This window comes from Musca vetustissima, unplaced genomic scaffold, assembly GCF_032173495.1.
Source record: "Musca vetustissima isolate MV318-11 ecotype Yass unplaced genomic scaffold, APGP_CSIRO_Mvet_v1 utg3405, whole genome shotgun sequence".
In the NCBI taxonomy this organism is placed as follows: domain Eukaryota; kingdom Metazoa; phylum Arthropoda; class Insecta; order Diptera; family Muscidae; genus Musca; species Musca vetustissima.
Window position 1 is genome coordinate 137526 of NW_026879560.1, and position 26437 is coordinate 163962.

At 29.9% G+C, this 26437-nt stretch overlaps 2 protein-coding genes across 3 annotated transcripts; one reads left to right on the top strand and one right to left on the bottom strand.

Annotated features, from left to right (window-relative positions):
* The first annotated feature begins 3320 nt into the window (after positions 1-3320).
* Positions 3321-26437, top strand: LOC133324485 (ribose-phosphate pyrophosphokinase 2). Of its 2 annotated transcripts, XM_061533318.1 has the most exons (8): positions 3321-3569; positions 17011-17194; positions 17710-17772; positions 21003-21101; positions 24582-24706; positions 25643-25841; positions 26122-26256; positions 26329-26437. In XM_061533318.1, the coding sequence occupies exons 1-8, from the start codon at positions 3352-3354 to the stop codon at positions 26419-26421; spliced, it is 1116 nt and encodes a 371-aa protein (XP_061389302.1). In that variant the 5' UTR covers positions 3321-3351; the 3' UTR covers positions 26422-26437. The 2 variants fall into 2 exon arrangements, with proteins under 2 accessions (XP_061389302.1, XP_061389303.1); XM_061533319.1 differs by lacking the exon at positions 17710-17772.
* LOC133324487 (sperm flagellar protein 1) lies at positions 23570-24304 on the bottom strand. The gene has a single exon (XM_061533320.1). It carries the CDS (start codon positions 24302-24304, stop codon positions 23570-23572), a length of 735 nt encoding a protein of 244 aa, XP_061389304.1.

The window sequence follows — 26437 nt, forward strand, 5'->3', positions numbered from 1 at the left end:
TCTTCTTCGAGCTCCCTCGCAAGCGTCCTTGTGGAAATTTGAGGGTAAATTCTCTCGTTTTCTACTCAATTTAATATATTGTAAATTGTCTTTTGTGTAACTGAAAACATTTCCAACAATTCGATCACACTTTTCCCCAACTTGCGCTTATAATATATCATTTGAATTACATGATAGGACAACTTTTTGCCGGCACCTTTTTAATACTTTATTTCAAGGTTTTGTCATCAAATGATTCCCAATATAACACTGATGAAACTGAACCAGCTTTGTTTTTGTCCTTGTGTTGATCTTTTCTGTTGTTCTAAATTTTAATTTGGTTGACTCAAAACTGTATTAAGGGCAGCCCACAAGTATAATAAATAACAAATAAATATCAAAAATAATATAATTGGTGTAACTTCGATCTTCTACATTTGCGAATGTTACATTGTTATCCGTGTGTAAACACTTTCTTGCCATACTGTATGTTGCCTAGTGTAATTCAGGCATTTAGTTGTCGACAACAGTTTTCGATTTATCAACGCTATCGATAATATGTTTACGCAAAGGAGCATAACATGTCAAAGTTATTATTAATTATCACTACAATTTTACCTGTTACTACGTCTCTGATGTTGTTATCTTATTATTGTTATGCCGGCTTTTTATCATAACATGCATTGTTATTGTTTTATTTCGTTATCGTGTTTCGTGTGTTGTCTTCAAGAGTAAGCTTATTACTCACTTTTAAGAGAGCAACAAAGAATAACTGAAAGCTTTTTTTGTTGCTATAGTTATAAGAATATAACTTTTATTTATTAATTCTTCTGTCGTTTATTTTGCGAGTAGACAGTACACAAGAAATGGGCAAAACATGATATTTAATCAATAAACTAAACGAAAGGGAATAGAGAGAAGAGTTGTAATGTAAAGGGGTTACAAAATGCACATTCCTTTAGTGTAATTTATAATCAGCTGTTTTAGTATTGCAAAAGTTATTTTTTTATAGTTAAGGTTGGTTAGATAATATACATTGGAATAGGGTAAAAATGTTTTAAATCGAAATATCGATTTTAGACCCCGCATTTGACTTTGTACGTAAAACGTTTCTCTGTTTGGCGGCAGTCCAATATAATTCACGAATCGAAAAACAGATCACAATAATTAAACATACATGTTTCTCTATAAAAGTTATCTATTTTGTTTTTTATTATTATTGTATACATCTGTACAGAGATAAAGAAATAGCAATTTCACTTTTAAAACTTAACATTCCAATGCTTTTTATTAAATATTTATTTGATGTGATTTGCAAACAAATGTTCAAGATTAAAAAAACGATCTTCTTTTTGAACTAGAAAATACAACTCTACCATGCTTTACGGTCGGAATGTTGTGATTAGAGTCCACGGCTTAATTCGCCCTGCGTCATACCGTACTTTGTCCATCCGACTCAAACAATTTCCAAAATCTTTTTTTTTTGTGTTTCTAAACGAACTACAATCGGATTTTCCGTTTTTTGGGGGTCATGTCAACTCTGCCATGAAGACCACGCTTACGTATAATTCTTCGAATAAATTTTAGGTTACATTTCTTTTCCAGACATTTCGCTGCGATTTCAGCAGAGATTTACACTTAGCTTTGGATTATCGGCCACTTGTCGGAGCCAAAAAAAATTCGTTTCATATATTGAATGATTTTTTGCTGATTTTCGGCTTTTTGCAGATTCGATTCTCGGTTTTGTGCCTCAATATAATTTTTTGGACAGCAGATCGAGTAATATTGAGTATTTCCGCTATTTTCCGTTGAGATTTGTGTAAAAAAATTCTAATGCAGTATTTAACTTTATATTCCATAGGAAGATTAACTTTTAACCCCTATTTAGTTGAAAATAATATAAAATAATTTTTACAATTACTTCTTATATTGTATTTATATAAATATGGGCTATTTTATTTCATTAATTTTAAATTAGGATGTTCATCATTGCATAATTACAGAAGCTAGTCTCATTTGAGAATTTGATGATGCCATTCCTTTTTTCAATTGGAACTCATCTATCAATTTTAAATAATATGAAAAATAAATTCCGTAAAATTTTATATATGTCAAAATATGTTTTCTAATAGGACGTTTACATTTAACCGGATTTCGTTAACCCATTGGGTTTTAATGGTCAATTACTTTACATATTTGTCAAATAAATCCTCATAAAAAAGGTTAACCATGCAAAAAAGTTCTAGTGTACATGTCGTTTAATGCTGCACAATTGATCTCAAGATTTAACAATTATTGTTACAACTCATATTTAGGAGTTTTAGAGGCAGGGAACTTCAAAATATTTATAAAAACAAATTATTAAGCAATTTGTGATACGTACATTTCCAAGGAACATATTTTCATTTAAATTTTGAACGCTGAATACAGTCAAAGGCAAATTTATAAAAAAAAATTGGAAACATATGAGACTACCTTGTATAATTATGCCATGGTTCACATATAAAAAAGAATAACATTTTATTAATAATTAATTAAAATGGCATACCTGCGATTTTTTTATAATGACAAAAAACCAAGTGGATATTTTTGAACTCACTATTTAATTTCTTACATGAAATTTATTTATTTATTGATTTGGTGATTTCATTCAAATACATTGGAGTATCCTGAATTAAAATGAGTAAAATTACTCACATATCTATAATGTGAGCTCCTTTTCCAGTTTTTTTAGTTTAGTTTTAATGTTGTAGGTATTTTGTCCAATCTTCCATTTAATTCTATCCCTCGGAGATAGAATTTAAAAAATTATTTAAAACACGTTACATATACAGCATTTATTAGCCTCTCATTTGACAAGGAGTACAAAAACGGCATTGTTTTAAGGGCATTTTTTAAGTAAAACCCATAAAAAACCTTTTTTATGGGTTCTTAAAAAGAGATTATGTTTGTTGGTGTGTGTTTTTTTTTTAAGATGAGAACAACAATAATCCTAGAAGCGGCTAATGAGCTAACCTTTTTTTTCTAATTTCATAAAAAAAACTACCTGTTAAACAATGAGCACGACAACGCCTCTTGTAATATGAGTCTCTTTAAGATGTAGGTTTTTTAAGGGAATTCTTAGTTCTTGTGTGTGTGTGTCGGTCGGCTTTGTATGCTAAAAGAGTATAGAAAATGTATTTGAAAAAGAAGAGAACAATTTGTTGTTTGTTTTTTAATAATGCTGAATGCTTTTCTCGCACTCTCTCTCTGTTTCTATCTGTCTCTATCTCTCTCTCTTGTTGTGTGTGTTTCTCTGTGTGTGTGAGTGTTTCTTTTCTGTTTCGCCTTTAATATTTTTTGTAATAAAAACTTGTACTCGTAGATTGTGTGATGCCAGTTCGATCTGCTAATCCGATACGCGCAAAAAGTTTGATACGCGACAATTTGGAGAAACAAGCCAGCACATTAAATTCATTACACTCCAGAATGCCAAACATTAAAGTGTTTTCGGGTACATCGCATCCAGATCTGGCCCAAAGGATTGTCGACCGTTTGGGTATCGATTTGGGCAAAGTGGTCACCAAGAAATTCAGCAACTTGGAAACATGGTGAGTAGAATTCAAAATAAAATAAAATAAAAAAAAAAATAAATAAATAAAATAAAACAAAGAGAAAAAAGGGGTTATAAAAAAATAATTAAAAAATAAATAAAAGGTGAATGTGAAGAAAATGTGCACAAAAAAGAACAGAACAGAACAAACAACAAAAACAAAGTATTCTTCAATTTGTGACGAATAAAAAAAATCTATTGTAATTAATTTGAAACGAAATAAAAAAAAACATTTTAACTTGTGATGTCACAAAGAATGAACATGAAGAAGAAGAACAAGCAGAGACAAAGTGAAACAAAAGAAACACGTGAATTTTATTTTGTTTAAAAATTTTTATCTATATTTAAATGTGTGTGTGAGTGGTGTTGTTGTTGTGATTTTTTTGTGGTCTCCTGGATATATACGCAGTGCACTTGGAAAGCACATGCCGTCGCCTGCCTCCACATGTCGTAATACTGAATGTGGGTATAATTTATGCCATTAGGAGGTTGTTTTGTGTGCCTAACGGAAATTCAGTTTCAAAACATGGAACTCTAAATCTGGTTTACTAAAACCCAGCCAGCAAAGTGGTTTGTTATTCCTACACATGCAGGCGAAACCGTCAACATTGACAACGATAAGAACTTCAAGGATGTCTGTTGCCCTTGCCACCACTACGAAACTTGGTTAATAGACAAGTTGTTATTGGTTTTTAGTAGGTATTACTGGCATGGAGGCATGGAAGAGGAGGCAAGGAGTCTTCTCGGTTCTTGCATGACTGAAGGTGGTTGTCGAAGTGAAGTTGTGAACAAGATATTGATTTCATTCATAAGTAGATAGCTGGTGCCACCACCAGTCCAGTCCAATGACTGTACCTATATTTCATGACAATGTTTCGATTTTCTTTTTTTGTTCTTTCTGACAACCAAAGCAAAGTAGATTCTCGATATTGATGTATTACTCCCCACTACCTACATAGTATACCCTATGTGTGTACCCTATATGTGTGTCACAGTTCTGTGTTCGAACTCAACATTATATACAATGCTTTAACATATACGATCTGTGCCGAGAGAGCGAAAATTACTCTCCCAACCAAACTATGCGTGTGTTCAACACAATCATAGCAGTTTGCATATGTATTGTTGGCTATCCCTGCTCTATATACATACAGCTGTAGAAAACATATGATTCAATAGCCAACAACCGTCAGCAGCAGCAGCGGCAGGAGGGCCGAACCGACCCACTCAGACTGACAATCAGTGTTTTTCTGCTTATTGTTGTTGTTGCCATTGTATATTTACTACTATTAATTCAATTAGCATATCGACTAAATTTTTCTTTCAATGCTGCCTCTCCAAAGGCCCAACGAAAAAAAATAAAATAAACTGAAACCACCGCTATAGGAGGGGGAATAAATTCAAGGTGCAAAGTTGGGGTATCATACTACATTGATAGGCACATTTTATTGTTATTTAAAGAAATTGTGTTAAAAATTGGTTGGTCTGTTCCCCCGGTCCCTCTCCAGATAACAAAAAAAAAACAATAATAAAAATACATTAACACAAAATCATGTGGTTGATATTTTTGTGAATAACCAACTAACTAAGCGTTAATGGCTTGTTGTTATGGATTCCTTGACAATGTACAGCAAACAATAAAAATATAGGTTTGTCTATATGTATTTTGAAGCATTTCATTAGGTGGCAAGGGGAGAAAATCCCCAAAACACGCACACACAATTTAGAGGTTATAAAATATATAAATTTTTCATTTTTTTCTTATTTTGCAAAATTCAACGCAGTAGTAATTTTTCCCTATAGTTTTTGTTTCAGTGTGTTTGTATTCCGAACACAACAATAACACCAAACAATTCTTTCTCTTCTCCTTCTTTGCTTGCTGCTGCTGGCTCATGACAAAAACAACTCTTACATTTGCGCGCGCATTATTTTGTCATTAGTAGACAAGCACCAGACACAGAGCAAATGAGAAGAGCGTTGCTGTTTGTCTCTCTCTCTCACTCTCTCATATTTGTTATTGTTATTATTTAAAAAGCTCAGACAAAAATATACCTCCGTACTATATTGGTATTCATTTGTAAGAAAAAAAATAAATAAAAGTATGAATGAATATAAATAAAGAGACACAAATAAAGTGAAAGAAAAAAGAGTAAATGTATAGCAACCGCATATAGGAGGAGTAAAATATTCTTGAGAGTGCCTGCATGACAAGACAAGTTGTTGCTATTGCAACGGTAATTTATGTGTCAGATGTTTAATGCAATCTGTATGGGTGATGGAAGAATGTCACAAGTGTCAAATCAACAGAACAGAGATGCCATATTATACAAAAATATAAATATTAATAAATTGCTTTAAAATGAGTGAAACGAGAAGTTAGTGAAGTTAGCATTAGCGTTTGCTAAATTAAAAGATAGTAAAATTAATAAATAAAATTAATATAAAAAAATTAAAAGATATTCATAAATCTGCTGTAAATCTAGAAAGAGTGGATTCATGCAGTAAATAAATGTCGAAAACTCTGGGAATAAAAACAAATAGTACATACAGTATGTCAAGAATCAGTTTTCACATTAAGTAAATAACTTTTTCAAAAATGTTTCTTCATTAACCTGGTGTTTACAAACGACTTTTTTATAGCAAAGATAGAGACCCATTTTACCAATACATTTAAATTCTTCTTAATTGTCGTGAGACTGTCTTGAATTTTTCATTAACTGTAAATATAGACAATTTTTGTCATTTTCAAACAATATTCCAAAACACAATTTCTATGCCATGAAAAAATGAATAAAATTACTATTTTCATTCCATGGCATAATTATTCAAGGTAGTCTCATGCAGTCATATATTTCCAAGCTTTTCATAAATTTGCCTTTGACAGTATTCAGCTTTTAAAATTTAAAGGAAAATATCTTCCTGCGAAAGTTACGCATATCATGTGTTCAATGGCAAAATTGCTAAATCATTTATATTTATAAATATTTTGAAGTTCCCTGCCTCTAAAACTTATAATCGACGTACATAAAATTTGGAATTTATTTTTCATATTATTTAAAATTGATAGACGATTTCCAAATTAAAAAGGGTTGCCATCATAAAACTCTCAAATGATATGAATTCGAAATTAAAAAAAAAAAATAATTAACAAAATTTCGAAACAGATGAACCTAAATACAATATCGTGGAAAAGATGCACTTGGAATGGGGAAACGTTTAAAAAGCGAAAATTCTTAACGTGCCGACTATTGGTGCACTTACAGACTCATTTCAGTCAGTCAGTATAATTTCCTATATTTTCTTGTTTTATAATCGGCAATGTAAATGGACATTTTTAATTCGGTTATTATCGGACTTATCTAGCTAACAATGGCACCGATTAGAATAAGTATTTGTTGTTCTCAAAAACTCCGGCATACACATTGACAACAACACGTGAATTTTGACAGAATATAAACATGTTTTCTCTTTCTCGATTTTTAGCCGTAAAAAAGAAGCCAATAACCTGTATAAATATTTAATATTATAATTAACACGGGGAATGGATACAAACTAACTATAATGTGATATGAATATTTGTTTTGTTTTTTTATTTTTTCTTTTCATTATGTTTTATCACCTCGTATCTTAACCCACATTATTATTATTTGTATGTTTGTCAATTGAGATAGTGGCTGGTGTTTCTTTCTATATATCAGAAATTAACTAAATAATTAAAATTATCTTGACATGTTTTTTCATTCATTTATTTTCTTATGGTCTGTCTGACAATGACGACACCATCTCTCTAAATGACAATTACGAATATCTACATTATTTTGCAATGCCAACAAAAAATTGAAGCCCTAACAAATTTGATAGGACTATTGATTTATTTTAAGGTAAATTGTTTTTTAATACCCCATACGATTTTACTGACGCCTACCCATTGTGTAATTTAATTAACCTTTAAATTTATGGAGAAAGACATAGGCTTCACGATCTCCCTCTCTTTCTTTCTCTCTTACTCTCTGTTTTATAAAAACAAAATCAACACCGGTCTGCTGTTGATTTGTGCGTGTGTTTTATTATCGTAACAATCGTGCTATCGATATCAACATTTTACCGGTAAGAACCAAGAAAACAAAACATGCGAATACAAGAATAACTGTCTGATTGGGCGCAAGGCATGTCGCTTTACGCCATTGAATGCTGAACACACATCAGACGTAATATTTGTTTTTTAGGCCTTGGATTTTTTCCAAAATGTTTTGAAGATTTTTTTTATTTTTGCAATCTTCATTTTGTTTAGTTTCTGTTTCGCCCGACCATTAGTGTTTGTTGTTATCGTTATTAAGACATTCTAATTACATTCTCTGTGCTTCGATTGGTTTATTCGCACAGCTGTTCTTTGTTGTTATTGTTGTGTGATATAATTTTCAGCAATATTTGTTGCTCTGTGTGATTTTTTTTTTTAAGGAAGCAAGTTTTAGTCGAAATATAAATGTTGTTGTCCACTTGATTTGTGTTCATCGTGCTCTTGGCATGTTCGAATATCAATGTTATCGAATATTAGGTATGTTCGTTAACTCCAAAATCCATTTAACAGGTAACAGCAATTGAACTAGGTCGTTGTGATTGAATCATCTGTAGAGCTATTCTGTAATTGTTTAACGACAGAATTACCGACCATTGTCGATAGCATCAAAATCTGAATTTTAATTCTTTGTCGGTAACGCCAAAAAAAGTTACAGAATTGCCCTGCTGTTCGACCTTATAAATAGGCTAGTTATCAGCCGATTCTCAAGAAGTGGCATGATATTAAGTTGGCTTCTTTTATTGTAAAAGAAATGAGGGTGGCGTTCATAATCAAGTTTAACTCTGATATTCCTTTATATTTTGACATTTCCTACAAAGAAAACTTAACAGGCCAGGCCTGAATCCTCGTATGTGTTCCACCCTTAACAGCTACTTCTCAACTTTGCTGCCCATCATTTTGAATTTCCTGCATATCATCAAAACGTAAATAAAGTCGGAATTTTTGCCATTAATTGAGAAAGAAAATCTGCTCAATTTCGCTTTCTAGTTGACCTTATTAATGGGCCTTGTTCCTATGCGTTCAACACAGCAGACTTGTCTGTTGTTACTGTTACTTAGTGAAGGTTTGTCATGTAGTATCAGCTGTTTTCGGGGCCAGAAACAATCGATAGAACAAAGGTCTATTAATAAGGCCATCCAGGGAGACCAGCTGTTTGTCAAGTTTGCTGTCATAATCCATTATTGTGAATTGACTTCCATTTCATTCCATTGGAATTTATTTGGAAAATATAAACAACGACATTAAACTTGAGAAAAAACAGCTGACTTTCGCTAGTTTTATACGGGAAAACAACTCTTATTCATAATTGGCCTTTTTAATTTGTCAGTAATGTTTTCATTACCACGCGTTTAAACTTTTAGTTCTCATATATTAAACCTTTGCCAAAATTGAAAAAAATCAGGAAAAAGACAAATTTCAACATGTTTGGCGATAGATTTCCAATTCGAAAATATCACATGATTGATCGTCAACGAAAGTCTTCTGTCCACAAAAAAAAAAAAAAAAAATAGCTAAAACCAAAAAAAAAAAAATAGATTTTTGAACGGAGGGAGAAAAAAACATTGAGTTGCGTGTGTATTCATAAATCAGCTGTGCTTGTTCTTTCGTCTTCATGTGCCAAGTGACACATATTTGCGTGTTGTCATTATCAGATGTTTCCGATATTGTTGGTAGCACATTTTCGTTTTTTTTTGTTCTTATCACCCACATTAATAATTTGTTAACTGTTTGCGTATTATTTTCGCTACCCTCCTTACGTCGTCAGGTACACACGCCCCAAATTGAGGATGCTTGATCGTCGCAGAATAAAATGGAATACCAAAACGTGACAAAAACAACGACTTGTTAATGTTTTTTTGTATCAGAATCGATGAGAATATAGAAAGAAAATTTCTTTCAAAAGAGAATACTGCTCAAGAAAACATTTTAAGAATATTTATAATAGAATTTTATTTTTTAGTTAAAAAGTTAAAATAAATTTAAAAGACGAAATGACCCTATAAATCTTTATATATAGGTAATAAAAATTTTAAGTATTTATTTGTTATAATTGCTGATATTACTATAATACGATACTAAAATTTAAAAGACTTTTGATTTATAAAATCATCAAAAATGAAATTATTTTCAATAAATAAATAAGGTCCTTGCGTATTTGGATAATACGGGCGTTCAACAAACACTATAGGAGTGAGAAGGTGGATATTTTAGTTTGCAACGCATTGAATCGGGTTCGAGCCTTATGAAGTATCCGATTTCATATCACACAAATATTCAAAATGTTGAAAAATTCCAATGCACATACTATTTTTATCAAACTTGATTAAAGTTTGGAGATGATCAGCAAAATTTGCGAAAACAAAACAAAAACTCTGCGGCGCCCCAGAATTGGTCGATAAAATATGTGTCGTCTAAATCGACTGATACTACTGATAAACTGTCATTAATGACAACTACTCAGACATTATGATAAACATGATTTTGTGTTTTTTTTTTTTTTTTTTTGGAATTTATTTTATATATTACGCCTATAGATTTTCTTAATCATGTCAAGATAAAACGAGGGGTTTTAATCACTTAATCAATTAAACAAACACGCAAACACTTGACTTAATTACTCCAATTTTTTTCTTTGAGCGTATAATAAATATTTAAAAAAATGTATCCGACATTTGTTTGAAATAATTATTGTTAGTAGATTAAAATCACATTTGGCAATCAGGTGCCAAAATAGCGTAACTACAAAATCGAAAATACAATATGTCTTTGGTGAATTACAACGGCCATAAAATTAACATTAATCATTTTTTTAATTAACAAGTTGATTTGAAATTTTATTGGCATTATTGTAAAATCTTTTTTATTGTTGATAAAATTAAAAATATGTAAATTTTAATTAAATATAAATTTGTATTAGAAAATGCAATATTGTCGATGTTGATTTTGTTTATTTGAAAATATAACTTATACAAAATAGGAAATCCTAATATTAGATACAAAGGGAATCAATTGACAGTTCTTCAGACATTATGGGATGTACGTTGTTTCTACCTTTTGCGAGGAGGCCCACTACGATCGGAAGGGTAGTGTTGGGATCGACCGAAAAAATATATATTGTATTATTTGTTTTTTTCTTAATTAGATGACAGAATCAAAACAGCTGGGAATCTGTCGATGATTTGTGATGCTAAATTGAGCGATTGCTAACCATGCAATATTAGATTTAGATGCAGATTTATAGTTGTGAATGCTTAAAATAGCAGACGGAAATAAACAAACAAAATAGCCATATATTCAATCCGGCCGGTCCATATAAAGCACATTCGAAATAACTGAAATTGATAGAGACATTTATGTGGGTGCTGTGTCATGGTTGGAAAGGGCTCTAAGGTTGAAAAAATTGGGCTAGGACCTTGGACATATCGAAATCCTCCGAATACGAAATATTGATGGCATCGCGTTATATGGCGGGGCTATGCCAAAAAAAATTTTCAAGTCAATAAAAGTACGTTTACATTATATCGGATTTCGTTAACCCAAATATTATGGATCGACCCTTTTTATGAGTGCTATCCCGAAATGATGATTATTTTTGTTTGGAAGATATTCTACCCAATGATAATCCCAAATATTAAATTACAACTATTTTTCGAAGAATATGACCCCAAACTAACCAAAATATCGAAATTTGGAGGTATCCTTATATGGGGGCTACTCTAAAAAGTGGGCCAATATTGATAATATTTGGTATGAAGATTTGCTAACCAATTAGAAACCAAAATATCGAATTACAGCCAATTACAACCAATTGAAATTTGTGTCTAAAATCCCGATGGCGGATAACCCGAAACTTCGACTATTGTCGATAATTTTTGGAAGGAAGATATTCTACCACATGAAAATCGCAAATATTAAATTACAATCATTGTTGTTATGTCCCCAAACTAATCAAAATTCCGAAATTCGGGAAGTACCCTTATATGGGGAAAACATAGAAAGCGGACCAATATTGATAATATTTGGTAGGACAATTTGCTAACCAATGAGAATTCAAAATATCAAATTACAGCAAATTCGATTGAACCCTGTGCCTAAAATTCTGAATATTAGATGTGACCCTTGAATGGGAGCTGACCCGAAACTTCGATCAATGCTGATCAATTATGTTTGGAAGGTATTCCACCCAATGAGAATCTCAAATATAAAATTACAAGTATTTTGGAGGCACCCTTATTGGTTATTCAGAACATAAGAGGTGACCCTTATATGGGGACTGACCCGAAACTACCACCAATGTTTATCAATTTTGGTAGGAAGATATTCTACCCAATCAGAACCCCAAGTATTAAATTACAACCATTTTTGGTGGTAAATGTCCCCAAACTAACCAAAATATCGAAATTCGGGAGGTATCCTTATAATATTTGGTAAGAAGATTTTCTAACCAATGAGAACACAAAAATATCAAATTACAGCTAATTCGGTTGAAAAATACAGAATATAAGGTGTGGACCCTTATAAAATTATTAAAATAGGTCCATTTTGTGATATATCGCCCATAAAAATGTCCCTACAAATTTTCGGCGTTTTGAAGAGTTTAGCCCCACTTTCTGTAATTTGATATTCCATTTTAAAAATACCCCTGTAGGAAATGTCAATAGTGAAACCCTATTGAAACTTAAGGTATTTTCCTATAGACATTTTATATGAACGTGTCATTCGAAAGTCGATAGTGACATAGGGATGAAAGAGAAGAAGAAGCACATTGTAAATATGAAAAAGCTTCTTCTAATTAAAGTAAAGCTTATTCTTCTTAATATAATTGACAGAATGTTGACAACATCGTTGGAAAAGTGTTGACAATATCCACATACTTGTAGACAAAAGTATTGACATGACCACCATCGTCCCCATGTTTCCTTCAGGGACGCATTGAATATCATTTTTAACAAAATTTTTCAAAACCATCATCACATGCGCTACTTAATCCGACATTACTGTGTAAACAATTATTTTAGTATGTACGTACATACAGGGTGTATTTTTATTGTTGTTTCTTCAGTTTTTTATTTAATTTTAAAATTATTTTGTTGTTGTTTTAGAAAACCAACAAACATCTCGGATATATGTACGTGTGAAGATATATTTTCCCTTCCCAAAAAAATCTAGGCACAAAGCCAAATTTTGTTTTTTTTTTTCGACGTTAAACATTTTTTTATCTTTGGCATGATAATCATCTTGTCTCGCTTGAAATAAATTAGAATGGTGTAGGGGGGCTTTGAGCGACGAGCGAAAATAAAAGATATAGCTATTGACCATGTTGTTTTATTGCTGGTATCTCATACATCAATTTGGACGTACGAGATGCCACTATCAGCCACCTTAGAAACCAACGAAATGTGCCACAAATGTTATCTTGAAATGTTCTAGGGATCGAAAAGACAAGATCTCAAAAGATGTGAGAAAAAGTCATCAGCAATGGGGGACAGGCAGCATCCATCCTATGTATGTAGCATGTTATGCGGAAGCAGCAACAAATGACAAAGACTTTTTTGTGTACGAAATTGAAAATGATCAAACAAACGAGATAGCAGGCGGTGGGGTAGAAACTTTCACTTTCTTGAGAATAATAGTATTTGGCACAGTGGAACTAAAATGAACTAAAAATTTAAATAATCCTTAAGGCTAATAACAGCATTTAAAAATTTAATAATTTATGCATTTCATCTAATTAACGGTTTTATGTCCCAAGCGATTGTCACACTAAAGGGACAATATTAAGAACAATTTTGCGATCTAACTGTTAAATCGAGCTCAAAATACTCGGAATCCTATGCTAAATCGAGATAATTTCAAATACAACTCTGTTTTATGCTCCAAATATAGCGTTTCTCCTTAAAGTATGCTTTAAAATTAGTTAATATTCAAAATAACTATTTTACAAAAATGTGTCAGCTGATGAAAACTTTTTTTTTGCATTTTTGATACAAAATACAAAGAATTTTTTTATGTATTTCTGAAACCCACTAAGTTAACGAAATCCTGTTAAATGTAAACGTACTAAAAATTATAAAATTATTAATTGAAAAATTGCCACAGAAATTGTGAAAGCAGTGAAATGTTTATGTATGCGTAAACAAATAACAGCTGACAAAAACACAAATCGAGTCGTTTTTACATGGTATAAACGCGTCTTAAAACAGGATTTACCTTAGAACTTTTTTCCGGGTTAACCTCTTCAATGAGGATTTATTTGACATTTATGTAATGGAATAGACAATTTAGATCTACTGGATTTAATAAATCAATGTAAACGTACTATTAGTGCTCTGAATTATTGTTAATGTAAACCTACAATAAATCTGAAGATGGAGCAAATCGATCCTTTTTCCTGACATGATCATACATGATTGTTTTAAAATATATTTAAAAAACTCAATATGAAATGTTGATATATATATATATATATTTTTTTTTTTTACCCCATTGTGTGTAACATATTTTATACGTATGTACCAACAACAATTAACAGGCAGCCTATCTACGCAAGAGAACCAAAACTAAAATAGCCAAAACTTAAAAAACCACACCATGGATGAATGGAACAATGAAAACGAATAACTTATGGATATCACTAAGCAAAAGCAGGGTGGTATTTTATTTTGTTGTCGCTGTCAGGGACAATTAAATTGTTCTTTTAGCTGGCTTATGGGACTTGTCCAATATCGTCACAGAAAAATATATCTGCAACAACAACAACATGAGGAACAATAGCAGCAACATTATGTTATGCCATATTTATATTTTAATATTTTTTGTTGATCGGTTTTTTTATTTCTACCCCTCCTATTTGACGTCAATGTTACAGAGGAAAAACCAAAAAAACAAAAATCTTCCTAAAAAGAAGATTTTTTTCCTAAAAAGATAAACAATATTTAAAATATTGTTGTCAGCCTTTAGTTTTAACATTTTCTTAAAGAAAATAACAAAAAGCTATTAATTTTTTCACAATTCCAAAAAGAAACGATATGCAAAATTAAATCCAATGTTAATTTTATACCTTATATCCTAAGGGAGTGTTTAGACTATAGATTTTATTTTGATGTACATTATCATTCAATATCTTGATTTGAAATGAAATCCTATAGACTCGTTTGAATTGAATTGCTAAATCGAGCTCGCGTTTAGACCACAACTTTTATCGTTATAAAATCCACTTATCTCGATTAGCTTGAAATCCTGGACTAAATCGAGATAATTTCAAATGCATAAAAAAATAAATAAAGGTGCCTCCCTAAAGTATAATTTAAAATTAGTCAATATTCAAAATATAATAAATATAGCAATTTATATTAAATATAGCTATAATAAAGCATATAACAGCAGACAAATCCACTTTATTTAATTTTAATACTAGTCTAAATAGCTAGGATTTCGCACCTCGATTTACAAATCAAGTCGATTTAGATGGCATAGTAGCCTCAAATCAAAATAATTTCAAATACAACCCTGATTTTGCACAAAAACCAATGACTTATCCTTAAAGTATGCTACAAAATACGTTACATTTAAAATATAGTTGCCTACTAAAAAATAAAACAGCTGATTAACAATTGAGATGTTTTTTTTAATTTATAATAAATATTACTATAAATTAAAACAACAAATGTTATGTATTTCTGAAAGTAATTCATAATAGTTACCGGATTTCGTTAACACAGTGGGTTTCAATTGTCAATTCCTTTGGTTAACCCGGTAAAAAGTTCTAATGTATATGCCGTCCTGATTTAGATTAGGCGAGTTTAATTGCGGCAATTCTTATCGTTTTCTTTTGAACTTACTTCATGCGTATATACAAGGTTTCAAAAATATTTTTTTTTTTGATATTTTGTGACAATGTTCTGGATTGCTATTTCAAATTACTGACACAAACGAATTATTTTTTTTCAATTTCTATTCCCCTTGCCCCTCTCGCCTCCAAACAAAGACTTGCCGCTAGTAAACTCGCCTAATCTAAATTGGGACTAATAAATTATGAAAATATAGATTAAAAAATTGGCACAACTTTTATAATTGTATATGCCGTTTAATAAATTATGATAATATAGATTAAAAAATTGGCACAACTTTTATAATTTTAATACTTGTCTAAACAGTTAGGATTTGATATCTGGATTTAGAAATGAAGTTAATTTAGAAGGCTTAGACTAAAGGCGCTCGATTTGCTCCAAATGCTTTTGTCCCAAAACAAAACGAGTCGATTTAGAAAGCACAGTCTAAACGCGATTTGAAAGCGTAATTTCAAATACAACTCTGTTTTTGCACCAACAATTTAATCATTTCTCCTAAAAGTATGCTTCAAAATACAGTAAAATCCAAAATAGATGCACAAAAAATATGACGGCTCCTGAAAAGTTAAAAAATATAATGAATATTAATTTTATTTAAAACAACAGCTGCAAATGTTTTTATGAATTTTTGACCAACTGGAGAGCATCATCAAAATTATGCAAACATTGATTGACTGCCAATTTTAAACCATTTTAATATTAATAGGTCTGAATCCTCGTATATGTTTCACCCTTTAAATACAATTAGGAAATATGTATTTTTTATCATAAACCGACATCCGTCTATAATTAATTTTGATGTTTCGTGACAACTGTTTCCTTCCATTTTGTCTTTACCAAAAAAAAAGAAACAAGGGAAAAAGTCATGGCCCAAGACCTTTAAATGTTTTTGCATGACATTTATTGTCATTTCATGATTGCATGCTTGTCAAAAGTTTGTAATTTTAATAATTTTGTAGTTTCCTGCCTACAAGCAGATAATACATACATATATATTTGTTTACAATATTAAACAAATTAGGCTAGGTTAGGTTGAAAAGAGGGGTGGTTGACACCACCACGTGTCCAAAATTAATTGTTCATAGTTTTTTTTGATTAACTTTTCTATTTATATCAATCATACAAATAATTATTTTTATTGTTTTTATAATTATTTATAGAATTTTTTATAAATGAAAAAGGACCTAGTTTTTAATAGCAGATCGGACGGATCAATATATGGAGGAGTTATGTCCTAATTTGAATGGATTCCAACAAAATCTATATCCAATTCGTTATGCTGTGCAAATTTTAAAGCATACTTTAAGGGTCAGCTATTATTGTTTGGTGCAAAAACAGGGTTGTATTTGAAATTATTTCTATTTAATGAGTGGTAAATCAAGATAAATTCAGCTCACATTAAGCAATTATAAATATATATGTTTATATGGGGGTCACTGTGACACATTTTGAAATCGATTCCTATTTTTTAAATTTTTTTCTAATTAATATCTTTTTTTTCTACATTACAGTGTTGAAATTGGTGAATCTGTGCGCGGTGAAGATGTGTACATTGTACAATCTGGTTCCGGTGAAATTAATGACAACTTGATGGAATTGCTGATCATGATCAACGCTTGTAAGATTGCTTCAGCATCCCGTGTAACAGCTGTGATTCCTTGTTTCCCATATGCCCGCCAAGATAAAAAAGACAAGGTATGTTAAAAACAAAAGACAATTTGGCACACTTTTTTAATTTAAAACAAAAAATAAATAAAAAGAGAAAATATACAAAAACCAAAAACTCAAAGAAACGAAAAAAGGTTAAACCAAACAGGCAAATTGAATAGTGAAGAGTGGAAATGGTTGTTTTTATTTTTTTTTTATTTTGAAATTGTATTGCTATTATTATTTTTTTGAAAACGAAATCTATACTAAAAACAAAACAGAAAAATCAAAGCTTTATTGTTTTGCATTTTGTTGATGTTTTACATTTTGATGTGATTTTATTTATTTACTATTTGATTGTTGTAATTTTTTTGATTTTCTGTGTTCTTTCTTTGGAAATCTACCATCTTATGGACAAAAATTGAAATCGTCAAAGAAAAAAAAAATATGTTTTTTTTCTTAACTGGGGGATAATTTTGAAGTTGAAGTTGTGTATTAAAAGTGTAAAAAAACTATACTCTCTCATTTGTTTAATTATTATTAAATTATTTGATTTTCTTTAGCTGGCCGGCTCTGATGATGGCGACGTTAAGCTCCGTTGTAAGAACTACGATTGGAAATTTAGGGTATTTACTTCGTTCTAGTTTCAGATTATAATTTATAATTTGTTTGTTTTCTTTTTCATTTTTTATGTTTAACGATGGGTGAAAAAACAAATAAAACAAAGTATTCACATTAATTCATAATATTTGTAATAGCAACAAAGATTGTTTTTTTGAAATAACAGAATAATATAAATATTAAAACATAAGATTTGTTTCTTTTTCTAATTTTTAAGCATATTTTGTACAATTTAAAATAATGGAAAAAGGGATTCTGAAATGTTTTTCACAAATAAATTGTGTTTTTTTATTAGTGAATAAAATTTTTATGTTAACAATATTATCAAGAATTAGATTTTTAAAATTTTCAAAAATGATCAAATATTTTAATATTTAAAAAAATATTTTTTATTAAAATTTATTTATTTATTTATTATTATTTTAAATACAAATTTATTAATAAAGTTTAAAAAAATAAATAATTTAATTTTTATAATTGGTATATGTTAATACAATTTTCAATAATTAGATTTTTGTAATTTTTTGAAAAAAAAAAAAATTCTGTTTTTTATTAGTAAATTTAATTTTATGTTAACAAAATGTCCAAAAATAAAAAATTTTAAATTTTCTAAAAGAAAAAATATTTTAACATTTTTTGTATGACAAAAAATATGTTTTTTTAAAAAATATATTACAATACAAATTTATTAATAAAAAAAAATAATAATAAAAGTTTTAATATTTTAGTTTTAACAAAAATTTTTAACGATTTTGTTTAAACAATTTTTTTCATTTTACTATTTTTGTTTAAACAAACATATTTTATTTATTATGTCAATATATTTTTCAACTTTATGATTACATATTTCAGAATCCTGTTTTATTCTAATTTTAAAATCTTGGTTTATCTAAAGTTTTATGTTTTGTGTCGCCACTTTAAAGTAACATTGCATGTTGAGTATTTCGTTTTTAATAATAATTTGTATGTATTTTAATAAATATAGAATATTTTTTTGCAATGAAATGCACCTAAAATAATAATAAAGAAAATTGATAAAAAAATCTTTGTACAAAATTTGCTTAAAATTCGACACCATTGGTATTATAAAGTTTTAGTTGAATAAAAAAAAAAAAAAAAAAAATAGTCCATCCATACATGAAATCACAACAATTAGCTTCAAAATTATCTTTTCAAAATAATACGACGATATTTGAATTTATATTATTTCGATTTTCTTAAGTTCAGCAGCTTCATTGCAATTTTATTACAATTACAACAATTTGTATTCACATTTTTATATAAGATTTGTAATCAATATTTTTTGGTGAACAAATATATGTATATTGTTGTTGTTTTATATATTTAAGAATTATGGTATTATATTATTTTTTTAATCTCTCATTTATATTCAAAATTTTAACTGATAAAGAAAAACTCTCTCACACACACATTTCTGAATTATTATTTAGTTTTAATAATAAATTTGTGTTTATGTTTGTCAATTTGTTGTCCTATATATTTATATGTATATTGTCTCTTGTTTGTACAATCAATTTCATTTATTGTTATTGAATTTTGTTTTATAATTATATTTCATTATAATAATTATCAGTATTAGTTATTTACATGTATGTAAGGTCAAGGGCAGCGAGTGAAATATACATATCACCAGGAAGAAAAACAATTTTAATATTTAAACTAAATTAAATAATTTTTCTAATACCTACAATGCAAGGGATTCGAGAAATCCTAATCCGAATAAATTCAAATCTCTTGAAATGGTGGAATATTAGCCCTCATTTTTAAGCTTCAAACGTAAATTTCCTAAACGCCCAGCTATCATATTTAGAATTTCACGATAATTATTAAAAAAAAATGAAATTTGTTATTGATTATAAAATATTTTTTTTTTTTTAATAGTAAATATTTATTTAGATTGCATTAATTTTTTATACGTTTCAAAATCATATATCACTTTCTCAATATCAAAATTTGAAAAAAATCAATATACACAGCATCCCCCTCTTGTTCGTGAACTTTTCTCCAAACCCAACATATTCCCGATTTTCGATTTTTCGACATCTTAAAAGAAATTTATAACACTTTATTAACTTTCTCAATATTCAAATTTCAAAATATAAATATACACAGCATCCCCATGTCATTCGCGCACTTTTGTTCAATCCCAACATATTCCCGATTTGTTTCCCAACATATTTCCGATTTGTTTCCCAACATATTCCCGATTTGTTTCTTCAAAAAAAAAAAAAAACTATCTGCAGTTTGTGTTTCACCTCTTTGTTTTTTTTCTTTTCTTTAACTATATCTTTTTTTCTATAGGAATTTTCACCTACACAATATACTGTGAGTAGTTTTAAGGAGAATCTCGCTAAACTATAGCTGAGAGGGAAAAATTATTTTTTGCTTAGTTCTCTGCCCAGAATGACAACAAAATCGATATCCCTAGGGCTTTATTTTGCATATGCCTTTTTTGTTATCAATTACAACTGACTGAGTCTTCTTTTTTTAGTTCTTCTTCTTCTTAGCAAGATTTTTTAAATGATTTAAGAATGTATCCAATTTTTATCACTCCCAATTTGAGTTATCCAACAATGACAAATTGTTTTTGCATGCAATTTTTTCTTATCTATGTCTTCACTCTCTATAAATGCACTTTGAAAATGTATGTATGTATCCTATATACAATGTGATTTTACAAATTTTTTCTTACACCATATAGAATCAAATCCCCCTTTTTCTTGACCCCCACCCCGTTCAATGTTCTGCACATTTATCACAGATTTTGTAAGCCGAATTTTTAAGCACCACGTAATAAAGTTGTTCACCAAAAAAGAAATATTTTTAATTTTTTTATTAATTTATAATTTCTTTTCTTTATGTATTTGTTTTTATTTTTTCAAAAGAAAAAAAAATTAAAAATATTTTTGTGTTTACATAAATAAATTCCATAATCAACAAAATGGGCGTATTTGTTACCTAACATTGTACATCGTCGTCGTTCAATGTCAATTTATCCTCCATTTATCTCACTGGGGCCCATTATCAATAATTCCACATCATCATCTCGTCATCGTTTCCGAAAATTGGTTTATATTCACAACAAAAATATTGTCCTTTGTCATATCATATTTTAAAAGATGCCATTTAATTTAATTTTTTTATATTGAATATGATTTTTATTAGTTTTGGAGTTATTAACCTTTTCAATTTTGCATTTTAATTTTTTCTACAGAGTCGTGCCCCCATTTCGGCGAAATTGGTCGCAAATATGCTATCAGTGGCCGGAGCAGATCACATTATAACCATGGACTTGCATGCATCACAAATTCAGGTAAGTAAAAAAAATACATTTTGTGTTCGTTTAATTTTTTTTTTTTTAATTTTAAGGTATTAAAGCCAGGGTCTATGGGATACATAAGTATATGTACATAGTTTCAGTATTTATTATTCAAATAATAGATGTTGAGACCAAGCCAAATTCAATTAGCAACTCTAATGGTGATTTATACAATTAAAAACATCTTCAAATTTACCCAAGCAAATTCAGTTGAAAAAGGTTCTCAAAATACTGAAATTATGGAGTTGATTTTTTTGTAGAACGATTTCCTACCGAATTCGGTTGAAAACCCTGCATAAACTCCCCAAAATATCGAAAGTTGGGAGGATGTGTTAAATGAGGGCTATTTTAAAAAGTGGACGCCTATTGATAATATTTAGTGGAATGATTTGCTACCCAATGAAACCCAAAATTACCAATTTACGGTCAATTCGGTAGAAATACCTGTCCAAATTACCCGAATTTGGGAGGTTCTGTTATACGAGGTTATCCAAAAAAGTGGACCACTATTAATAATTTTTGGTAAAACAATTTGCTACCCAATCAGAGTTTAAAATGCGAAATTACAACCAATTCGGTATAAAAACGTGTCCAAAACTCCTCAAAATACAAATTATTACAATTTACATGCAGGCTAAAAAAAAAAAAAAAAATTGATCGATGTATCCCATTTTCAATACCAAATACCCTCAGATTATTAGTATATTGCCAAATTGATACACTGTGTAAATTTTCCTGTCAAATATTAGGAGTTTGGTGCATCACTTTCTAAAAATCGGACAAAAATATATATGGGAGCTATATCTAAATCTGAACCGATTTTCACGAAGCTTAGAACAAATCATTCTAGACTGAACTAAGTTTAGAATGATTAGTACGCTATGCCAAATTCCGTGCGAATCGAAAGAATTTTTGGGGCTTTTGTGCACCATTTACATTAAATCGCAAGAAAATATATATGGGAACTATATCTAAATATATTTTTAACAAACTTAAAACACGTCATTCTAGACTCAATTTAGTTCGCTATGCTAAATTTGTTGGAAATCGCAGAAAAATATATATGGAAGACATATCTAAATCTTACCCGATTTTCACAAATCGTAGCACATATTATTTCAGTTCAATTCAGGGTTCGTCCTTGGGCCAAATAAATCAGCTGTACCTAATTTTATCCAAATCGGATTATAAATGCCACTTGCACTTTGTTTACAATTTAACACCAACAGACGAACGGACATGCATAATTCGATATAGAAAGTGATTCTATTCTTCAACAGACGTACGTACGGACATGGTAAAATTTTATTCCGGTGATGAATATACACTATATAGGTGAAATATTCACAATTTAATATATCTCAATTTAATATATCTTAAGGTTCATCAATAAGATTTTGGGATCGTCGAACTGAAGAACATAGGGTTGTAACGAACATTTATATTTATAATAAATTTGCAAAGTCATTGTGGGTCAACAAGTCTTTTATAAAATTACTTTTTTGGCCTTCCGTTTTAGTCTTCCATTTAAACAGTTTGGTGGATATATTTTACTTCAAATTTCATATGTCATGGTTATTTGATTTGCCTCCCTCCCCCTTTTTGATATATCTTCCATAGAACAATTTCATCCGATTTTGGGTATTTAACATTTCACTTCAAAAGGTTGTTTTTGTACAAATTTTAGTTGTTGTAAAAACACCTTGGCATATAACTTTTGTAAATAAATACAACTTGATTGATAGTTTCGTCAAATATAAATTCCATTTCGGGCAAAAAGTAAATAATTACTTTGATAATTGATTTATTGCGTTTGAATTTCAACCACATTTTTCAAATCAATGTCTTGTGGTATTTTCTAATGTCCATAAGACTCGGCAAAGACTAGTTTATCAAATATTACAAAAAAAATAACTTTTTTTTTGTTTTTTACTACCATTATCGAGGTCGTTCAGTTCAATGCTGAACTATTTAATATTGTTTATTTACTCATGAAATGTATACTCGATTTATGAACCGTGCCAATTTGATTCATTACAAACAAGGCCTATAGGCCTTGATTACAAATTTGTTTAAAAATCAGATATAAAAAATATTTAAATAACTATTTAAAAAAAAAAAACATTTTATTTAACTTGATTTAAAATTATTTTTTTTAGAAGAAACATTAATTTTCTTTAATTGGATCACTTCAGTAAAAACGCGGTAAATCTAATGTTAAAAATAATTAATTTGAAAATTAATAAGACAAAAATAATTTTAGTTTTCTATGGCGATTCCATAATATTAACAATTTCCTTTGGTCCGGGAATAATTGCCATTGAGGAAACCCTTAACCTTTCGCATACATTTTCTGGCAAACTATTTGGAATCTAGATATTGAGAAGAGAAAATAAAAAAAAAAAACAAGTTATATACGAAATATATTATATCGAAATAATTTTATTTCAATTGTTATATTTTTATGAATCTGATATGCCATTGTTGTCTCCACCAGAATGGCTAACATTTATTAATGGATCACTTTGTAACTGCTGTTCCAAATGATCGACTTGTCTTAGTAAATTTCTCACCGATACTTTAGCCAATTGCGAACACAATTCATCAATTCGCTCCACTTTCAATTGTATAACATTTTCCAAGTGCGTAATTTTCTGTTGGGCAGCCAATAAATAGTTATCCTTGGCATGAGATTGTTTGAGAGCTTCCTCATACAATGAGTAGAGAATCATTTTTTGTGGCACCTGTATGAGACCGTCACCAATTCTCTTATTTACAGTAACTGTTATAATTTCATCATTTTCTGCCCATATTCGTTCTTGTTCATTGATTAGCTGATCGTTATTTTTTCGTTGTTCCAACTGTTCTCGAGCTAATAGCATTATATCGTAGAGTAATGATTCTATTGCACCCGGTACGGCTTTGGCAAATTTCTCAATCGAATTTTTATTTTGTTGTAGTCCGATTTTTGTTAGAACTTTGAGGTTTAATGTTTCCCAATTGTTCACTTTTAATTGGGTATTATTGCGAGGTGGATAATTATGCAAATCTATGAGTTTGGGATAGAATTTCTTTAATAGCTGTACAACGAGCAGGCCATCCGAAAAGTCACGATGTAAATTTTTATAGACAATTTCGTGTAATTGCAGCCATTCTTTCAGTTCGCGCAGCTGTTGGTCGTTGAGTTTCTTTGGCATTGTTTTTTTTTTGCTTTTTGGTATTCCAAGTCCTGCGGGGAATTTGTAGTTTATTTTATTTTTCTTCTCTAAATTATGAAAAATATTTTTATAATTATGACAAATTTAAACAATTGTGAAATATTTCAAAAATAAATATTTTTATTGAAGTTATTGTTTTGTTCCCGTTCCGTAATATTTATATAAATATAAACTTACAAACATATATGTATATATATATATATATTTGGGTTTTTTATTGTTTTAAAATTCTTATTAAAATTTCTTTAATTTCTAGGGTTTCTTTGATATCCCTGTGGACAATCTATACGCTGAACCAGCTGTATTGAAATGGATCAAGGAAAACATTCCAGAATGGAAAAACTCAATTATTGTCTCACCCGATGCTGGTGGTGCTAAACGGTAAGTCCAAAAAAACATATCTGTCAAATAGCTTCACAATGTAACGTCCACTTTTAGGTTTATATGCCTTTAACCACACTGTGGTACAGGTTATTATGTCTTTGCGCATATGTTTGCAAAAGGAAACGAGATAGACTCATAGTTCATTTTGAGAATATGCATAGAATCATGTTCGTCTGTCTGTCTGTCCATGTTAAATTGTAAACAAAGTACAGGTCGCATTATTTGACTCCCATATATATTTACGTCCAATTTGAAGTAAATGGTGTACCAAAGTCCCCACATATCTTTCTATTTGTACGAAATTTTGGCATATCGTACTGAATTAAGTCTAGAATGGTGTGTGTTAAGTTTCGTGAAAATCGATTCAGATTTAGATATAGCTCCCATATATATTTTCCAATTTAATGTAAATGATGCACGAAGTTCTTATATCATTCAATTTGTACAAATTTGGCACATCGTACTAAACTAAGTCTCGAATGATGAGTACAAAGTTTCGTGAAAATCGGTTCAGATTTAGATATAGCTCCCATATATATTTACGTCCGATTTCAAGTAAATGGTGTACCAAAGTACCTACATGTCTTTCTATTTGTACGAAATTTGGCGTAGCGTACTGAACTGATTCTAAAATGATGTGTGCTAAGTTTTGTAAAAATCGGTTCAGATTTAGATATAGCTCCCATATATTTATATATATATATATATATATATTCGTCTGATTGTGCACTAAAGACCCAACGTTTGTCCGATTGGCACACAATTTTGTACACCTTTATCATCGCTTTACAACACTATCATAGCTCAAAAACGACATCTAGTGAAAAAATAGGACGGAAAGACCCCACTCAGTGTGCCAATTGAGGGTTAACAACTAAGACAACAAATTATGATTTTCTAATGCCTTTTTTCTCGTTCCCTTTTTCATTTCAGTGTGACCTCCATTGCTGATCGTTTGAACGTTGAATTCGCTTTGATTCACAAAGAACGCAAGAAGGCCAATGAAGTTGCTTCGATGGTGCTTGTTGGTGATGTTAAAGATAAAATTGCTATATTGGTCGATGATATGGCCGATACATGCGGTACAATTGTACATGCTGCCGATCGTTTGGTAGAAGCAGGTGCTACCAAGGTATGTCTCTGTGTTAAATAAATAATTCTTGGGAAACCGGTTTATGGAATATTTTTAAAATACTCGACGTACTCAAAAAGTTTCCTAAATTTTATAAATTTAGGGAATTTTGATCACATACAAAATTCTAGATACTTTTTGAATAGGCCTCGTAAAAAATCAATTAAAATTTGTAAACAAATTTCACTCTATATATTTTTTTTAAACATCTACTGATGTAGATAATTCAGCAAATATCTTCTGTAAACTTATGTGTATTAAAATGTTTTCATCATTTCAGGTTTATGCTATTCTGACACATGGTATCTTCTCGGGACCAGCGATTTCGCGCATAAACAATGCCTGCTTTGAGGCTGTGGTTGTTACAAATACTATTCCTCAAGATGGTCACATGAGAGATTGTCCCAAAATACAGGTATGTTTTCTTTGTTGCAATTATTATAAATATTTTTTTAATAAATTTTCCTTTCTTTTATTTTCTTTGCAGTGCATCGATGTGTCCATGATGTTTGCCGAAGCCGTTAGAAGAACACACAACGGCGAAAGTGTTTCATATCTCTTCTCAAATGTTCCATACTAAGAAATATCATTTTTTA